Here is a 20,450-nt window from a genome sequence, read left to right on the forward strand (position 1 = left end):
AGCACTATTAACGGCATCGTCTTTGGGGGTCGGTGGCTGTTAAGCTCAAAAATAAAAACCATGCGTGACAACATGTACAAACGGGAGTATTCAAATGAGGGTTTTGTGTTCAATAAGCCTGTTTGACCGAGAACGAAGTGCTGAAAATTGCATTGTGTCTGTGTTTGTCTGCATGCCTGTGGTCACCATGGAGTGATTGGCCAGAGCGCTGAGCCTCCATGAGCGCGTAATGAAACCCCTGAGATGGACGCACTATAGGGGAGGAAGTTATTTAACAAATCAAATCATTAACAGCAGATGAATGAATGAATACAAACCCAAAAATAAGGGATGACCTTCACACACGACACAGAATATCTTATAATAAAATCTGCAAATTAAAGTCATGGGGAGCCAGCTGAGGAAACGTCTCTCATCGCAAAAACAGTAAACTGGAATAATAAAAAAAGAGGCTAAAACTGTCAAATCCAGTTCAAACACATAAAGAAAAGGGTAAGTTCATAAAGGTTACAAACCTCCGCTCTGGGCATTTACTGAATGATGAGAATGTTCTGAAAACTTGAAGTTACAGAGTGTGTAGGCCCTTTTGAAGACACATTACTGTTCTGTACAGTGAAGCACTTATTAAACATTCATAATGCTTTACAGCTGAGATTGTTAAAGTCTGTTGTACAAGGTATCAAATCAATATAATTCTACCATTGCTAGGAAGGAGTTGTATTTTCATTTCATTCAATGCTGCTCTGTTTGAAACTCTACACATTCAACAGATGAAAAATAATTCAAAGTGACACATTATCCTTGTGTTACACTGGAAGAGCATAAATTTAGCACCACTGATAATCAACCAAATCCACAAAAGTCTTCTTGTTTGATTCGTCAAAGCTGGTGCAAATCACTGAACATGTGACTCCAGCTTTAATGTTTGCATCAATTACTGATTTAATTTAAAAAATCATCAGTATGTAATGCATCCATTTGGGAATTTTTGGTGATACCATTGTGAAAAAACAAAAAACAAAAAAAGAAAACGATAGAACTGTTTAAACAAACTAAAACAAGAGGCAGAGCTCTCATCTATCAGGCTTCTCTGATATATTTTTCCAGTTTCACCTCATGGTCAGGATCCAGTTTGCCGTTCGGCTAACTCCGGTCATTCTGAACCATTTTCTGAGTTATGTTGCTTTAGGGGACGTCACAGTCAGTTGCACGGAGTTTCTCTCCTCATTGAGCGATCGACTACATTTATAAATCAAGGCTGCATGTAAAGCTTTCGCAACAGCAACAGCCTCATGTGTTTCTCTCCTGCAGCCTGCAGCCTCTCGTCTCCCAGCTTCCTGTACGAATCGCTGGCTGCGGAGATAAAGGTTCAACAGCTCTTACACTCATCAGAACACAGCATGTTGGCTATTTTTAGCTCTCTGCTGTTCATGTGTGTGCTTCTTGTTCTTTGCTCTGTTCTTTTTTTTTTCTTCTCTTTTTCATTATTCCTTCAACCGAACTCTTTGCCAAAGACAAAAAGCTTTCTGGTTCCCACAGATGTGTATTTCTGTTAAAGGACAGCTTTTCAACTCCACCTGTATGGTAAAAGGTGTGACATGACTGAGCTGTAATATGGACCGCGAGCTGACCTTGAGAAAAGGTGCCTGTTGACGGAGTTGTCAGTAAAAAAAAAAAAGAGAAATAGTTATAACATGGCTGAACGAGCACAGGATGACACCGACGGTGAAGCACATCCAGAGCAGCACATTTTACATCAACGGCTTTTGAAGTTGTTGGCTTAAAGATCAGAAATGATCAGAAATGGCTGATAAAAACGGACTTCAAAGAGGCGCTCTCCGCTTCCATACGCCGGCTCAATTTCAGAGCCCGCACGTCTTTCCTTACAGTTTACTCTGATATTCCTATCGAGCGTCCTTCTCATGGACGCAGCTCCAACATTTTCAAAATTGAAAAAAGCATTAAAGCTTACACTCATAAATCAGTCGTTCTGTTTCCTGCAGGATCGTTCACCAGCGTGTTGCACATTTGCAACAGGCAAACGAAGAGTTTGCATGTTCACCCTGTGCATACGGTATGTTTGTTTTCTCTGGAAGATCTGGGAAGTGGTCCTATCATCAAGGGGAAATTCCGATTTATGCGATTTGAACTCAACCAGAGCGAACATATTCATCGAACAGGTCCACCCCGTTTAGTCTTTTGACTTTGAAAGTGACGAAGCTGGAAGCTCAGATCAGGTGAACACACAGAGCAGGAAAAAAAACGAGAGTTCTGGGCTCGACGCCATTCACCTGGCAGGCTTCTAACGGGGGAGGCAGCCACAACAGAGACCTGCGAGCTCCCGGCAGAGGCCGGTTGCCAGGAGATGAGTGGCTCCTCCCCTCAATTTATTTACTGCGCTCCTCATCAAGGTCACAGCCGGTGTGTCTGCGTCTGAGAGCTGGGCAGGGGAGGACGAAAAACTGAGCATGTTAATCTGCATGTGTGTTGAGTGTTTGTCAGATTAGGTTGGCAGGAGGGACTAAGAGATATGCTTAATCTCCATCTCAGCCTAAAAGCATCGAGTCAGCACCACTTTCTCTGAGCAGTGCCCCCCCGACTAACCTCATCTTTATATGCTAATGTTGTCCTCCTGCTGCACTCTGCGCCGGAGAACTTAATGTTCAAGTAAAATTGTTCCATTATATCAAACTGCAAGGTTTGCATTACAATGTGAATTCAATTACATGTCAGATTAAGAGACATTTATTACCTTTTTTTAAGAAGTGAGGACCTCTGAACAACAAGATATGTCAACCATCAATGTTATTTACGTTAATTGCTTAAATTCTACTTACTTAAATTCTATCTTTTATGCTGCTCTGTTAAATTTAGAATTGCAGGGTTGAGCTCAGCTTTTAATGAGCAAAAGTCGGGTTACATTCTGGACATTCTGCCAGACCGTATAGCGCAGCACGCAGTGAAACCCCTCCATGCATCGGGAGATCATGCAAACTCCAAGCAGAAGCAGATTGGACTCGAACCGGGGAAATTATCCCCGTGAGTAGAGCTCACTAACCACTTTCCCACTGTCTCTTTTAAAAATAAAAACAAGCTTTGCAAACAGTGTTTTCATTCCTACTCATTGTTTTGAAGATGAGTCATTCGGTAATTGAAATCTTCAAGTCAAATTAAAGCCTCTGGTAAACCACACGCTCAGGTTAGTGAAGCAAAACTATCGACATCACATTTCTTTTATTTTGGTTCTGCTATGAGCAAAATAGGCGCATTTAGAGCTCATTACTCGAAAACCCGTGCCAGTCACATTTCCTGCTCGGAGAGCTGATGAAAAGGACAACAGAGAACCGCCGGCCCGCAACTCACATTTCGTTGGACGCTCCAGTTTCCGCCTGCCCCGCTTCTTGTGCGGCGTCATGGAGCTGTCGTCCTTGTCCCTCTCCGAGTCCGGCTCGTTCCGGCTGGGCAGGAACCCGTTCTCCTGCGAGGGGCTGGGGCTCCGGCCCTGGGAGCCGTCCTCCGCCCAGCAGGAGGAAGGGTCTCTGGGGATGCCGTTCTCCACTTCCCTCTTCTCCTGTTTGAGGAAGCAGGCGTCGGGCATCCTGTCCCTGTGCCCGCCCATGTCTCCGTTGTGGACCTGCGCCATGGACAGCCTTCCCACCCCGGCGAAGCTGTTGCCCACACTCACGCTGTCTTTGAAAGAGCCACAGCCCTCGACCTGCAGGCAGGGGGAGAGGAGGTGGAAACGTTAGCGTCCTGGCAGCCTGTCAGCCTCGCAGATTGTTATTGCTGTAGCAGTATGTTCCGCTTTGATGTTTCGGAGGTGTACGACAGCGCTGTGGCTGTCGGCCGTGACGACGCATCACTGGATATACTGTAGATGGCTGTGAAATAAACAGGACCTTTTGAGCTTTACAACAAATCACCCGGCACGCTTGGAAAAAAAGGTCATCTGAGCAAGCAAACAATAAAACAGCTGGCACGATCAGCGAGCGGATAAGCCCGTTTCAGCCTCCGCTGGCTAAATGGGCTTGTTCAAAGAAAACGTGAATTAACCTATTCATCCAGTTAATACTTGACAAGCTAAACTCCGTGTTTTAGGTCTCCTCCGCTCTATCTGGACAGAATCAGCCCCGAAACTCACTTCTGCACTTATTAGTAAGTGAATTATGGCATTTCCTTTTCGGCTCTGTAAAACTGGAGTTGTAAACTTCAAAGCCGGGCCTGTAAATCTGCAGTATAGCCATTAACTCGCAAGCAGAGGAAAGGATTGCATTACAGTTCATCAGGTACACGAGTGGGCTTCCTGTAGTCGTGCGTTCGTCATTACAACAGCACGGAAATATGTCGGGAATGTTGGCTGTTTGACAACGGAGGAGTCTTTCCCTCCGTCCAGCTCGAAACGCCCAGTTGAACTATTTCATTCTTCACAGAGGATAAACTCACAATGAGCTTCGGCGGAAGACGCTCAGCTCGTACACCGAAAAGAAAAAAAACCCCAACCGACTGCCTCAGAAGAGTAGAAAAAACTCAGTTTCTACTCCAAAGACTGTGATGAAATGTGATAGTGTTTCTGCCGCAGCCTAAAAATAGCCATAAAAACACACTTTGTCAGACAATCCCATTACAGGGTCACTTGGAGCAGAGAGCGGAGCGTGTCTTTCCACATCAGACTGTCAGCGCTGATGAGAGGAACACTAAAGCGTTCATCTTCAGATGTGAGGGTGGCAGCTTCCATTTAAAGAACGCAATAAAACACAGCCTCGGGGAGGCATCAGCAGAATATATTCAACAAACGTGATCAAGTTTTAGAAGCTCCGGGGTCGAATCTCTAATCTGATTCCTGCAGATTAACGAAAGAAAAACGTCATGGAAGTCTTGCTTTTTACGCGACCCGGTGTCTGTGTGAGGGATTTAATGCAAACGATCCGGAACGGGCGAGAAGAATAAACTCATGTGCGAGTCGGACTGCGTCGTAACAGGAATGAATCAAGCCAAAGTTGGATTTGAAACATTCTTCACAGGCCACAAAGCTGGAGATGACTTCACCGGCGGAGCGACCGAGAACAAACTCACTGTAAACGGCACTCGCACAACGAGCAGCTCTCCAGTAAACCTGACTGACACAGCGAATGAAAACAACAAAGCCACGGCTTATTAATATTCTGACTCAGCTCATATCTTCAAAAAGAAAAAAAAAAAGACACTACAGCGTATGAGTGTGTTTTGACAAATACACACACACCCTGCAAAAGCAAGCGGGCGCAAACAGAGAGGCAAAAATCTGAGGCAACGCACACAGATACACACACACACACACACACGAAGCTGTCACTGAAAGAATTACGCAACAGATTAGTGGCCCAGTGAACTACATGTGGCCCCTGCCAGAGGTCAAAGGTCAGAGTTGCTAAATTGGCAGCTCAGACAGGCAGACAGAGGTCAAACACAAAGCACCAACTGCCAACTTTCTGCAGCCCACCGACACCAACATATTACTCATATTACTCGCCACAGAGACACGAACACTGATAAAAACTGCCACTTGTGGCGTTTCTTTAGAAGCAGCCTCGTATATATTTGGTGAGACTTCAGGCGGAGCTCATCTGAAGCTGCTGTGATGACAGATTGTTCTAGTTAGCCAGCAACGGAGGGCATTATCAGACGGTTGTTTTTCTCAGCTTTATATGACTGAAAAATCAATATGTTGGGTTTTCAAACGTCTTCGGGGAAGAAGAAGGACAAATATATATGTCAACTCCTTCACTGACTGAATATTTAGCGGATTAATTTAACCTTTTCCTCTGAGAGCTGATTGCAAGAAAATTGCCCTTAAATGATTAAATTAGCTGAATCCTGGAAATGTGAGAAACATTAAGCTTTCAAGCAGTTATTTGAACATGTCTGACAGCCATTTCTCCTTAATTGACTATACTTTATGAGCCATTTGAATGATGGGGGGGAGCTTCGTGGTAATATAGTGGATAGCGCTCGCAATTCACAACATCCTCAGTTGGAGTCTGGGCTCAGGGCACGCTTCCTCTCATCAGGCATTTTCGGTTAATTGGTGCCTCAAAAATTGGCCGCAGATGTGAATATAAGTTTGTGTGATAAATGCACAAGCAGTTTTGACCAGTCATATTGTTAAAGGACAAAAAAATCCTGACTGTTGGAATGATCACCTCTTGTATTTACCAGGAGTTAAAGTTCAAGTTATTAATGTTAACTACGCACTCATGTCTCAACTGAGTTCTATTTATAATTTCCTATATATTACCAGTGAATCAAGGTCGCAATTTTTTCCTGCGAGTGCACACAGTAGAGTTAATTTATACGTCTTTGCAGGTAATTATGACTTTCAGGTGTAATCCGTACGTTTGGTCAGACTGAAAGCTTCGAACGTAACAAAACGGACCGAAAACAATAAAGAGCAGCTACTCTGCTTAAAAAGTAACAAACTAATAAATACACCGCTTAGCTTTTTGTCTTATATAGAAAAAAACAAGTTGGAACTCATCCCCGTGTGTCTATTCTGATCACTGCAACAACAAATAGTCTTCAGACATTCTGCCTTCACCCCCCATGCCTTCTGTTTTCACTCCAGGGTTAATCATCACCACAAAAAAGAGAAAGCTAAATCACTTCCATGCCAGACTGCGACGGCCTGATTGTCTCATATAACAGCAGCAGTCAAACACCTATGTGAGTGGAGCGTCTGTGGCCGATCCCTCGCAGCTGTGAAAACACTGGCGGAGGCGCCCCGATTCTGAGCGCAGCTTTTCTTTATCAGTTATTGATACCGAGCCCTCGCGCGCTTCTAAACACACTGACACCAATCCTCCAGCGTGGCGCCCCTGACCGGTGTATCGACTGTAAATATTTTTCCAGCCCTCGTTTTTCTGGTTTGTCGAATCACACCGAGAATTAATTACGCTTATGCAAATGATGATAACATCTCGAGGAGAGTAAATATTCAGATACATGCAGGCCCAGGAGTCATTACCAAAACAGGACTTTTAACTACAAAGGGGATCACAGACAGATTACAAACGGTGTTAGCGTCGCGCCTGTTTGCAACCGTAAAACGTGGAAGAGGCATTGCGATGTTTATTTATGAAGTGCATGTATGTCCTACAGGTTAACATGGTTCTCCAGGCTACAACAACACCTGAGCTTTTAGTCAATGAGTGGAAAATCTTCAGTGTTTACAAGGCTTTTTGTTCCCTGTACTTAGAAGAAGAGATACTGGTTACTCTAATGATCAATAACAAAAAAAAAAAAAGGACTGAAGACATTTCAGAGGTCAAGACTGAACTGGATGTGCCACATGTATATTCTGTAATGCGCAAAGTTTCTATCATTCACTACTTCTGTGTTGCTCTTCTTTGACCCACACATCCGAAATTAAACCCCTCTGGCTTGGCATTACTTGACTCTTCAACAAACTGCTGTACTTTATACTTTCTGCATTCATATTCTGATTTATCTGATAAAACTACACTTCTCACAAAGATCAGATTTGTGAAAATTGTAGGCCTCAAAAAGCTGCTTTTGCTCCCACTGAATATAATTAGTCTCAAGTCAGTGTAGATATATTGAGTATGCAGTATGTAGCTTTGCTAAACATACTAAAACTGTAAATTATGTCAAATAAACTTCAATAGAAAAGCACTTATGATTAACCAAAGCGGTATTCAGACATACTTCAGTCATCTAAACGTAACTGAAAACCACACAAACCAAAAAGGAAGGCAAATAATCTGCAGCTATTTGTGAAAATTAGTCTAATATCTTTAAAAAAAAGTACACAGAAGTGTTGTTTGTAGGTTGGTAAACATTGAATTGAACTCTAAATTTGTCTAACTTTCAGATTGTTTACTGTGCATGTAAATTAAAATAAGAATAATGGTTCATTTAAAAGTCATTTTGTTGAAGTCTTTATATAAAGATGAATCATCCCTCACTTAGATCTGGGTGTCTGTTCAGAAATTTACACCTCTTTACAACTCTGCCTTCCTGATGGTGGAACTAAATGAGAAGTGGTGCATGTTGTAAAATTTGAACTTCTTGTGTGTTTCTGAAGAGGCTGCTGCTAAAACAGCTGCTGGCGGAAAATATATAATCATATACTAAGACAATATTGATGGCAACTGATAGAAATGCAAGAATGGAGAGACATGCTGAAGTTCCAGCAGACATGTCAGATCAACACTCACTGAAAACTGCTTGCGCTTTCTTCCTGGCTTGCCGACTTTGCAGGAGGCACTACTTTTAGTCGACTTCTCCTCCACCATCAGGTCCATGTCCAGTATTGTGCTCTCACCCTGTGAAGAGAAAGACGTGTCAAGTTTGCAGCGTGAGCCGTAAACACCTGAAGGAGGCGCCGCATCTTTCCAGGTGATGATGTCTGTACTTCCACATGGAGAGAGGGAGAAGGAGTGGTGTTAGATCGGCAGGACGAACATAAAATTACCAGAAAGTGAAACACTCGAACATCGGGGAGGAGTGCGGCCGCTTCTTGAGCGTTTTTTTTGGGTGGAGTGGACAATGAGACAGATAGAAAGTGAACGACACGTTCCTTTAAACCGGGCTGAAGTGACAGCTCTGCGGACGCAGCGCTGACCTTCCACAGACAATCCCCCCCCTCTTGACACCGCTACAAAGACGCTGACCGGCCCCCCCGCCTCCTCCCGCCGCAATTTCCCTTTGATTAATATAACTGTCTTCTCCCGCGAACAAAGAAGCATGTCGGCCACCACCAAGTACCCCTGGGGTTGATGAGAGAAAAGATGATCCTAATGTAGACACTTTGAGTTTCAATATTGACTGAATAGGACCACCAGCGCCAGGTCTGAATGCAAATGAGACGGCAAGGCCGTTCCTGACAGCTGCAGTGTGGGGGGGGGGGTCCTTATTAAATTCCTCCAGTATTGAATGTGAGATTCCCGTGAAGATAGATGGGCTCCCGGCTCCGAGAGGCGCTCCGCCTCCCTCTGCTGACATGTTGCTCGGCACGTTTATTTTCAGCTCAGAGGTGGTGGTGTAGCGTAACCCGAGTCAACGTTACGACATGACTTTGTCTTTATGTGATGAGTACCATTTAGCAATTTAGTTCAGTGTCGGTGTGAGGTGAGGAAAACACATTCCAGATTTAAAGTAGAGAGGGAACACCTGGTGTAAAGCATTACTTCCAAATGAACTAAAAACAAACCAGCACATCGAACCTGCTGCCAGTTTTATCAATATAGAATCAAGGAAGTTTTTCTTATCTTTTCTTAACTGAGGGGAGCACATTTTAAAATGTAAACCCATCTCTGAGTGAAAAGGGTTAGGTCGAAGCCTGTAGTATATGATTTCTGGGCTGTTTTCGTCAGATTAGACCTCGTTCTCAGGTCAATAAGTGACTTAACAGTTTAAATTTTAGCCAATTATTAAAAACGTCGATGATGCTGAAGACAGCGGTTAAGACCAGACCGTTCATTTAGCATCGAGTCTCCTCTAATGAGTCTCATCAAGCTGTCAATAAGTTACTTTTTCTCTTCTCTGTCTGGGAGATTTAATGATTTATTCTTGTTATTCTCAAAAATGCTGCCAGAGTCCATCCTCTTTTGAATTGAAAATGATTTTGTTCTGTTTTAATATGAAAAAAAAAATCTCAAAACACCTAACTGAGCTTCAGTGTTACAGTATCTTTAACGTGCTTCCTCTCAGTAGTGAGAATTGAGGGATTATACTGTCATCTGTAATCCAGCAGATTCTGACGCAATCCTGACACACTGAAGTAAGGTGATGCTTTAAAATGAAGTTTAACACTCTCAAGACGCCCAAAAAGCAAACACAAAATGTCATAAAAGATGTTTTCAAAATTGATGGTTATTAAATAACCTAAAAGGGCAAGGGCGTTAATAAAATATAGGCAGTAATTTCAAAAGGTCAGACCATAGCCTGAGAGTGTTTGCTGTGCAAATGGAATAAATCCATCAACCACAAGTGTCCCGGGGGGGGAGGAGGGGGCTAATTTACATCAAAAATTAAAGCTATTAGAGAAACTGATGCTTACATTAATGGCAAGGGGGTTATAATTGGTGAAAATGGCTACAAATACTGGGAGAAAACGTACTCAACAATGAATTTCATCGGTTACGGTTCCAAAAGGTTGTTTTAAATGTAGATATCAATCACCAGGAGAGTGTTTTTGCAGATGGTTCCAGCTCATTGTGCGATCGCTAATAGAGTGCCTGGTGCTTCGGCTTTTCCTTACCGGGGCGGCAGAATTTGCATAGATAATAGCACGTTTTGAGAGCAGCCTGGTGTGCAGCCTCATTTGGGAACCACTTACATGGATGACACAATTCAGTGTTGCCTGGCTATCTCTGCAGAAGCAGCCCGCCGCCGCCGCCGCCACGCACGCACGCGCCATTTTCCCCTCACAGGTTCACCCTAATGTTTTCTAAGGAAAAATAAAATAAAATAAAAATAAAATTCCTAAATATGATTTGTTGTTGCCTGGAGTGAACCCTACCACATTGTCAATATCTCGGCACTGTTTCCGTTTGGGTAGACAGTTATTTAAGGCAATGTCTGTTGCCAGGCAACAGGACTAGGGGCAGTACAGTGTAATGGGAACATAGAGGAAGAGGACAGATCCCCCCAGTAAAAGAGCTGTGGAGCCATTCCGTTTCCCACCCAACCTACGGCAGCCAACGCCCACGTCACCAACCACCATTACACCAGCGAAATGTCACATTGTACAGCTGCGCCTCTCAGCAGCCTCCTCCGAGCCGCCGCCGCCGCCGAGGTGATGCTGCAGTTACACCGGTGGCTGTCATCACGAGGCCGTCTGCATCACGAAAGGTGACACGGCACTTCAGACGCCGTCAGATTCCCCCGGTGAAAATCAAACATTCGCTCAATAAACAGAAGCAACCCGGTCCACTCCAGTGAGCCATTGAACTGCAGAGATAAGTGAGGCATTAGCCTGACCGACAGATTAGCTCCATTCATTAAACTGCAGAAATATTTTAATTGGGTTTAGCCTGAAGTGACTCCACAAACCCTAAAGCTCATTCCTATCATTTTAAACCTAATAAAGCCATGTAGTAACAACAATTGAACTATAAACACTGCGATTTGAACTGAAACCCCTGTCAGACATATACCAGTTCACATACCCCTTCCAGATTTTTAGAATGACAATAGCAACAACCACACTCTGAATTCTGGACATATTACTCATTGAAAAACCCGACTTTGCTTTACATGATTACATGCACTCAATCACACCAAGCGTAACAATCACTGGCAGCAACTTGGGGTTAAATGATTGCCTAGTGACACATTTAGACAGACATGAAAATCGAACCAGCTTCAAAGCCTCAGAAGAGTTTCATTTCCCTATCTTTATGAGACACACGTTTCTTACCATTCTGTTTCCAGGTGAATCAGTGAAGTCTGAGCCTTTGAAAGCAGTGGCATTGGTGTTGGTGACAGTGTTGGACGGCATCTTTGAGGACCTTGTGAGCTTATGGGGTGATGCTTGATGATGGGTGGAGTTGATGAGGGAAGTTTCCGGTGAAAATAAACTCAAAAGGGGGGGGGAGGGGGATAAAGAAATGAGAGATGATCCTTCTTCTCTCTGCTCTCCTGGAAGATAAAAACAAACAAGCAATCAGATCCCTCACACATTACAGTTTAGGCTTTAACTGCTGCTCTGATGAGGGGCTGTCCTGCATGCAGGAGTGAGCACTTTCATGCATTCTGCAACTCTGACACACTATGTGCATATTTCCTCAAATCATCTCGGTTTTTCTCTCAGCATCGGCTTTCTCTTTGCAGAGTGCACGTTCTATAGGACCCGCGGAGGCTTCTATAGATACTGTATGGCTACTATAGCCCGCAGGCCCTTTTACACCACACGGAGGTACAGTGTGATTGTGAAGCTGTCGACATGAAATGGGCGCAAACATCACAGCACGGATTGATATTGCACATGTTTTCTGTTCATGCATCAATATTTAATGTTCACCTTTGCTGTCTGGGTTAAAGTTACTTGAGCGGTCTGCCATGCGCCAACGGAGACACGCTTAGACTGTTGCACTCGTGGAAATGTCAAAAAAAAAAAAAAAAATTCTGATAGCATGTGTTTAATTTCCTCCTGTGGGTTAAATGACAGTCGGTTGAAAGGATTTATTAGGCAGCCCTGGTTGAGTCCTCACACATAATTGCAGGCAACATCCAGACAGTTTTATCTTGAAAAATATAATTTATTATAAGGCCACACGAGCGCCCGGTGTCACCGCATTTCCACGCGTATCAGTCCACAATCAGGTCGCACGCGCACATTAACTCCCATCCACCGCCGTGCAATCAGGATTTAAGTGGCTATGCGTTGAAATTGCAAAGTTTCAGGCGTCTTTTGCAGCAGGGGCAGTCTGCAATATGACCCGGGGGATTGTGGCTCTCTCTCTTATTTTTTTTTTTTTTTTTTTACAGGCCACGGCCGGTGAAGGATAAACCCCCGTTATCCCCCGCTCTCTCGCGGGGGCCGGGGTTTCAGGAGCCGACGCCGCTCCGCCGCTCCTCATTTCGGTCAAGTTCACATCTCGACGTCCAATCAGCACATCTGCAAAAAGCAAACCTCTAAATCGCTATTTCCCCGTTTCCATCGAGCGCCTTCCGCTCTCCGGGCTTTCACGTCTTTCTCTCTTTTTTTTTTTTTTGTTCAGATAAAGGTTGCCCTTCCTGCGCGCGTTACCGGTGCCGGGTTACACGGATTTTTTTTTTAAACGCGCGAATCGCTGCGTGTTCGTTACCCGATTTTTTTCCCCCCCAAGTCCCAGGCCTGACCCTTTTTGTCTCGCTTGCTCCCGGAGCCTCCTTCCTCTTCTCTCCCCGTCCTCCACCTCCCCAGCCGGCCAGCTCTCTTCCAGATGCGCCGCTCTCACTGCAGGGGCCTGCAGACGGGCTGCACGCGCCGCCACCGGGTCCTAAACCCAGCCGGATCAATACTACCCTCCAGAGGGGGAGGGGGCGCACGCGCTCCTCACTGCTCACACGTTCTTTTAATATCATACTTAATATCATACATATATTTATTGGAAATGAAACCATTTTTTGACTTTTTGTGCAGTTTGCTTATTAAAAATAAGCATAGTTGGAAAAAAAAACTTATAATTTTATCATTTTGTCTACCAAGTTACCACATTATTGGGTTAATAACATTGAAAATAACAAAATCTATTGTGCTGTTAGCCATTAATACATTATTGACTGATACTTGAAAGAGTTTATATTAACAGAAGACTGTAAAACTCAATAAACTTACTAACTGGTTTCAAACTACAGCTGGTATATCATCAATACCTACTTCATATCATAATGTATGAGGGCAACTCGAAGCGTATGTGGTACGAGAAACGATTTAAACGTAATTTTCACACACACAGTATTCATTTTTATTCTTTACATCAGCTCCAAGCAGGAACATGTCACGCATCAAGCGAACACAATTGCATGTGGGAGAAGAAAGTAAATACGTGTTGTGATAAAGTTTAACTTTGAGGAAAAGCAAGTTGAAAAACAATAAGTACAATATGAATGCTGATATTTTAACAGGAGAAAAACAGACATGCATGGCAGGAAGTATTTCAGTGTTGAGCAATACATCACTATTGATAAGTATGACTTCATTTGGATTTTTAAAGTTATTATTTTTACTAATCTAATGGTCTTTACTCAGGGTAGGTTATTTCTTGGTCTGGTAAAAATGATAGGGATTGGAATGAGATATATACGTCCATATTTTGCAGCAGTTTGCACTTTGACTGTATTTTTAAGTAGCATGCAGTGTAACTTGAATGTTTTTGACAGCTTTTACTCGTAATTGACGTTCATTTAAACAGTATATACAATTTCATATCTCTCACCTAAAGAGGTACAATTCATTATATGTAACAATCAAGAGTTCCTGAACCAAAAACACCATTCTATGACTGAAATTTACACATTTTGAAAAAAATTTTGAAAAAATACTGTAAGTACTATCACACTTGGAACAATTCCACGCTCAGTTTCTTAAATAATGTTGCACAGATGTTCATTAAACGCCGCTCTGGCCTGATCCCTTTGGTGCGACCTTAGGGCAACAATAAGCACTGAAAAGTCATTTTCACCACTGCCCCTCGGAGAGTTTGTGCATGCCACCACATGGCAAAGTGCCATACCACCGTGCTAGCGAAGCATGACCAGACCCAGCCAGACCTGCAGCTCCTCAGGACGTGCATGTGACCCACACATCTTTTATGTGCAAGGCATGGTCACACGTTCATGTTTGTCACGATACTGCTGTTTTATGTTGAATTAATTGAAAAATACTGTTTAAAAATAGCAGAATGATTAAATTTTGAAAATTAAATCATGTAATATTTAAAAAAAAACAAAGTTTCAAACAATAAAACTGCCAGTTTAAGTTAGCAATAAACATTAAAATCTGCATGTGCTTATGTATCAGTACTCATACAATAGTATTTCTATTATTCAACCTCTTCTCACACTTCACTTGATCCCTACATTTTTTTTGTTGCAATACATTTTAACTGTTACTTGATAATATTTAAGGCTCAGATTAACTTGTCAATGCGGTGTTGTGTGGATTAGATGTGTTTTTAATTCTGTTGCATGTTGCCCATAAACTGATGATGAAGGTATTCATTTAAGTTTTCTTCCATTCTCATGTACAGTTTATACATCTTCATGGATAAAAGTACAAAGAGATGTCAAGCAATGGCATAATGCACACAGGAACCTGAGGAGACTTCCTATTTTTAATTTGCTTCATTTATGGGCCCCCTGGTGGCTGCAGGGCCCGAAAGCAGCCGTGTAATTAGTTGATGCCTGGAGCCAGCTTTAAGGGCCTGGAGCAGGGAAACATGTGTACTCCACTCTGATTTCCTCACATATTCTACAGTGTATATTTACTTTTCGACATTGCTGTAAACTCATTTCGTCCAGATGTTTGCACCGTTCCCGTCTTCTATGGATTCTGCTCCGTGCAGATGTCTCAGTACATATTGTGAGGTGAAGATTTTCATAGTTGCACCATTCCTCAGCTCAACTTTTCAAGGTTATGCAAGCACCCGATTGTTATGCATGCGTTACATTAGGACAAGTGTTGCTTTGCTGTTCTTATGCGAGATTCGTAGCCACATTTCTTGTATTTCCATTTCCAAATCCATGCATTGTTTGACATGTTTAAATGTCTTTTCATGTTTTGACAGTTGGAACCGCCGACGTTGTTTATTGGTTTACAGTACAGCAACGAGTCTTTGAAGTGCTGGTTTCCTGCTAAAGTCAGAAACATATGCTGAGAAATCTCTTCAAACCAGGCACATTTACTCATACAAAGACGACTCAGGATTGAAAAAGTTCGAACTTACACAGACTTTGAATGCAAATAATGAGAACTGGAATATTTACAGTGAAATCAAACATTTTATAGAACAATAAGCCTGGAGAAATCAAAGCTGCATCAAAGTCTTGGATCTATATGAGTTACACAGAATCACCGTGGCTCTTCTCCCAGTTTTGTCCAGACTTTTGAACAGTTAGAATTCCATATTTTGTTGCTGGGATCACTAAAAAAACACACACACACACATAAAGCAAACACATTAATCATGCCAGTTCTGGAAAAAAAATGGAATACTTTGTGACTTTAACTCAAAACATGTGATTTAAACATGTGTAGAAATAACAAGACAGCAGCTTAAACAACCTATCAGGTCTCTTATCTTCATTCTATTAACTCCTGCAGCGGCTGCAATCAGCATCTATCCCGTCCGTGCCCACTAGACGGAGACACCATGAGGTGAGTGTTCCAGGCTTCCAGATGCAGGAAAGGCAAAAGGCTCACAGTACAAATCCCTGCGGAGCAGCTTGAAGGCTTTTTAGGGCCGTGGAAGGAGAGAGGAAATGTGTGCGCAGCATGGCGGATGTGGTTCACTGATCTGGAAGCAGATCCTCTTTCTCATAGAGTCAGTAGCACTCAGTGGTTCATCTGAGGACAAGAGCAGCAAGACAATGCCACATGACCCTCAGACAGGAGCTGCATGCCACCGGCTGGTGAGAGACTCGCTGTCTATTCCTGGAATCCCACAGAGGAGGGATGCTGAAAGGTCGCAGCGTCTCCACCTCAGCTCACCTGCACGGTCATTATCTGGACTTGAAGTACCCGGGGGAAGGACTTGACAGGCTTTAGGTTTTCAAGCTGGGCTGTGGGCCTTTTTTCTCCCCCCTGTTTCCCTGTTTTGTGTGGACAAGGTGATAAAGGAGAATCCTGCAGAGGTGAACAGTATGGTGCAGTCAGGCCACATTTACTCAAAAGTGAATCAGAAGCACCTGAACGCAACACGACCGATTGACACTGAGGAGTGAGACACATCTGCATGTTTGACCTGAAGAATTCTACTGCTCTGCACTTATAAATGACGATATATATGTTTTTCTATATGATATAGAATATATCATTACTATGATCATTACTATGTCTGTACAGGAGTGATGAAATGGGTTAAAATGATTGTATCTTGCTGTATATGATTTATATTTTGCAGTTATTTACTACATTAGGACAGCTTGTGTATTATTATATTATATATCATAAATGTACGCATGGGTACCGACATTATCTACATGACAACTTTATTCTATATTGTATGCATATCAGCTGAAATCATCCATCTTTATAAGGAGACATTTTACGTCACTGTTATTCAGTTTTTTTTGTAATCATCCTTTTTTGTGCACAAATCATATTAAATTTTACACATATTCTCATTTTTATTTCCCAGCTGTGAGAGCAATGAAGGCATAAATAATCTAATATAGATTTCACTATTAGAGTTGATGATTTATACAGTAGACAAGCTTCAGTACTTCACAGATAGATAAGAACAGAAACACACATGACATACACGGTTTAAGTCATATTTTAAATCTTTTTAATATATCTCACATTTGATTTTATTTACAAAAGACAGTGGCTTTGTGACATAAAACTATGTTTTGTTTTGTTTTTTTGTAAAATCAATATGAGAAAGAAATGTGTACTGGAAGCGTATAGAACACATACATAGATAAATAACACCAGGGGAGCGGTGTCGCCGAGGTCGTCCTCTTTGCACATTGTCTCCGCAAATAATAAAGAAAGGATCACAATGTATGCACCTCTGCGATAAATCTGTAGGACCCCAGGTTTAATCTGACAGTGTACACATACAGTATTGCCTCCGCGTTGGTTTAAATGACATCAGTGACCGTCTATCAGCAGATCTGGAATGTGATTTCTATTTTTTTTAATCGTCTATTCAGATGGGAGTTGTTTTTTTTTTTCCAGTCGACTCCAGCAGCAGCGGAAATCCTTAAAACATGAACATCTTTAGGCATTTCGTGAATCAACTATGGGGAAACAACATACTAACGCAGATATACGGGGATATATACCTGGAAGTCGTGTGACGCACAATGTCCGCAAACAGTTTGGCACAAATGTAAAAGGCTGAGCAGAAGTTTCCCCCAGAACACGTTAAATAAATAAATAAAATCTCTACAAAGTCACAGACTAAAAACTCTGACATAAAGGCTGATAGATCATCTTATTTGCAGAATAATTACTTTTTCTTTTAACTCTCTTTTTTTAGTTTTACAGCACTTTACAAAACAGCTACAGGCACAAAATAAAAGAACACAAAGTGTTGCGAGGTCAAAATGAAAGGGAAGACAGTAAGAAAAAAAAAAATCATCTCATCATTTGAATGATTTCTGGACTTTTGCAGTTCATTGAAGTTTCTTACAGCAGTGGTTTTTGAACGATGGCACCTGCTATATATTCATTTATATTTGGGCGACTATGCAAGTGTGCAAGTGAATCTGCATTTTTGACAAACTCATTACATCGACTATACTTCACTACTACAGTATACCAGAATAATAATCATAATATTAATAATAATAATAATAATCATAATAACACAGATCAAACTGAATGAAAACATCACATTTAGAACGACAATAACAGAGGAGACTCTTGTTGTTCTTTTTGTTGACACAGTGTAACAGGTTGTTGAAACCTTATACTTAGCTTATAGGACAGGCTTAATGTACAAATCTCTTTTGGAGAAAAAAAAAGGCTGTTTGTCGATCAGCTGGATCGGATTCAGTGCTTTCCTTTGAGAAACCCACGTGTGTCTCTGTGAAACCTTCCATCCCACTGCATTTTCATTTTTTTCTGATGGAGACGAACCCTGAAGGACAAAACGCTGAAGACTGGAGTGTAAAGGGAACCTAAACCTGATCTGCCTGCGATTCGGTGTGAACGGCTTCCTCTGTGAAGGACTTCGCCTTTTCCGCATAAGACACAAAAATTCACACACGGACAAACTATACCCAAGGACATGCTCCACCGAATAGCACTTTAGCAAAAGCCTCTCCTTTTTCTTCGCTGCACATTAAATCGCTTGCTTTTTTTTTGTGAAACCTTAAAAAAACGAAAAAGAGACAAATGGACTGGTCACATGATAATAAAATCTCACATTAGTGATTACAGTGTTATTTTGGAGATAAACCTTATGATTTCCAATTACCGGTGACCTTTGACCCCCTCGTGTGTGGTAAACGGACCACATTTCACCTACAGCAGCTCTACCGTCCCTGAGCGCCTACCTTCATCGCACACATAGATTTCCATGGACTAAATAAAGCTATCAAAGTATTTTTCTACTTGCTGACTAAAGACCTCACATCCTCCCGTACGATTTTGTGACTTGTGAGTGGAACCGATTCCTCGCCGCTACATCCTGAAAAAAAAAAAAGCAACAAAACATCGAGACGACCGGCCCGTCAGCGTCAGGAGGAAGGAGGCACCGCGCCGTGCTGAGCATCACTTTGAGCTTAAACTGGGAGGAAACCACCAGCAGCACCCCCTTGGATTCTTACCGCACAGCTCTCTTTTTTTTTTGCAAGGGTGGCTCACTGAGAGCACATTAGCAGCAGAATAAAGTTTAAATGAGTGTGTTTACATGCACACCATATTCTGGAGGGCAGATCTGAAATAGACAAAAAAAAAAAGTAACATTGCTTGCTATTATTTTCATTACTATGCTGATTAGTACTTCAGGGTAAATACTCTTATTTCTTCCTAAGATAAAAAAAATGAAACTGCTGTTTGAGGTAAGTTTAATTGTGCTTACAGTGTTTTACTGAATAACTTTCTAGTTTTCCATCATCGATCATCTTCTTTACCATCCAGATCAGGGATGTCAAACACAGACAGCCCAGTTTCATTTTGAATGGGTAAGATACGAAAAATATTGACAAAATGATCTTTAAATTTAAACTAAGTTTATCATTGCTGTGTCACCTTTGAAGGTTTTTCTTCCAGTTTGTTTTGTGGCCTGTATTGGAGCCTCTTGGGATCTCGATTTGGACCGTGAGCCTTATGTTTGACACCTCTGATTCAGACTGTGGCTGCAAAAGGCAAGATCAATATTAATACTTATGACAAGTAACAACCCTATTCTGACATATAAAATTGGGCTTTTGGTAAAGATGCACGCTCATGGAGAACAAACTCCAGTAAGTCTGAACCAGGCACATGTGCAAAGCACTGCATCACAACACCAACCGACAAACTTCAGTTTTGGTTTTTGTTTTAGTTTTTGCATCACTGCGGGCCTCTCGGGCTGCACGGTGGTGCAGTGGTTTGCACTTTTGCCTCGTAGTGAGAAAGTTGAGCTTTCAAATCCAAGCCTTTCTGTGTGGAGTCTGCATGTTCTCCCTGTGGTCGCATCGATTTTCTCCGAGGACTTTCTGGTCTGATCCCGCGAGTGTATAATATGTCTCTGCTGGATGAGGCTGTATAGAGAATGAAGGGATTTGATGTTTGTGACATGGAGAACTTAGCAGCAACACGGAGGATAGTGAATTCCATTAAGTCTCATCCGATTGGGATGGGATCATAATAGTGGTAACAAAACTGCGAAAAATCCCTTTTTATCTTCTGACAGCTGCTTCACCTGCTTCCACCCTTCATGCTACATTAAGCGTCTCCATTCTGTCCTGATCTTTTCAAATAACTCCCGGCAAGAAAATGAAAAAAATGTATTTCCTCAAATATCCCTTAATATGAAACTCCTCTATTCCGCTCAGACGAGAGCATATCCTGGGGTACTGCAAACTGCGGCTCCAGAATATAAATGTGCAGGTGAACACACCGAGGCGGGGCACTCCTCTCTATCGCCACGAACCCACGAAGAGCTGGCATAGCGTGGTACAGTACCGGAATCCAGACACGGGTGCAACGTCATGCAGAAAGAAAAAAAATAAAATAAAATGAATAAATAACTGAAACCAGAACCAAAAACAAGGAATTCTCGCGCTAATCATACAAAAAAGCGGAG

General features: G+C 42.3%; 1 protein-coding gene across 7 annotated transcripts in view; it reads right to left on the reverse strand.

Annotated features, from left to right (window-relative positions):
• Window positions 1-12,920, reverse strand: part of dnmt3ab (DNA (cytosine-5-)-methyltransferase 3 alpha b) — a 34,216-nt gene extending 21,296 nt beyond the window's left edge. For 3 of the 7 annotated variants that reach the window (XM_030116143.1, XM_030116139.1, XM_030116137.1), the window contains exons 1-4: window positions 12,844-12,919; window positions 11,420-11,640; window positions 8,214-8,321; window positions 3,364-3,715 (exon numbers count right to left, since the gene is read on the reverse strand). In XM_030116143.1, coding sequence (XP_029972003.1) covers window positions 3,364-3,715; window positions 8,214-8,321; window positions 11,420-11,500 — 541 coding nt within the window. In that variant the 5' untranslated portion in view covers window positions 11,501-11,640; window positions 12,844-12,919. Of the gene's footprint in view, window positions 1-3,363; window positions 3,716-8,213; window positions 8,322-11,419; window positions 11,641-12,843 lie in introns of all 7 variants that reach the window. The other 4 variants (XM_030116142.1, XM_030116141.1, XM_030116136.1 and 1 more) reach the window with 4 other exon arrangements.
• Between the last annotated feature and the right edge of the window lie 7,530 nt (window positions 12,921-20,450).

The sequence above is a fragment of the Salarias fasciatus genome, chromosome 19 (genome assembly GCF_902148845.1).
Source record: "Salarias fasciatus chromosome 19, fSalaFa1.1, whole genome shotgun sequence".
NCBI lineage: Eukaryota > Metazoa > Chordata > Actinopteri > Blenniiformes > Blenniidae > Salarias > Salarias fasciatus.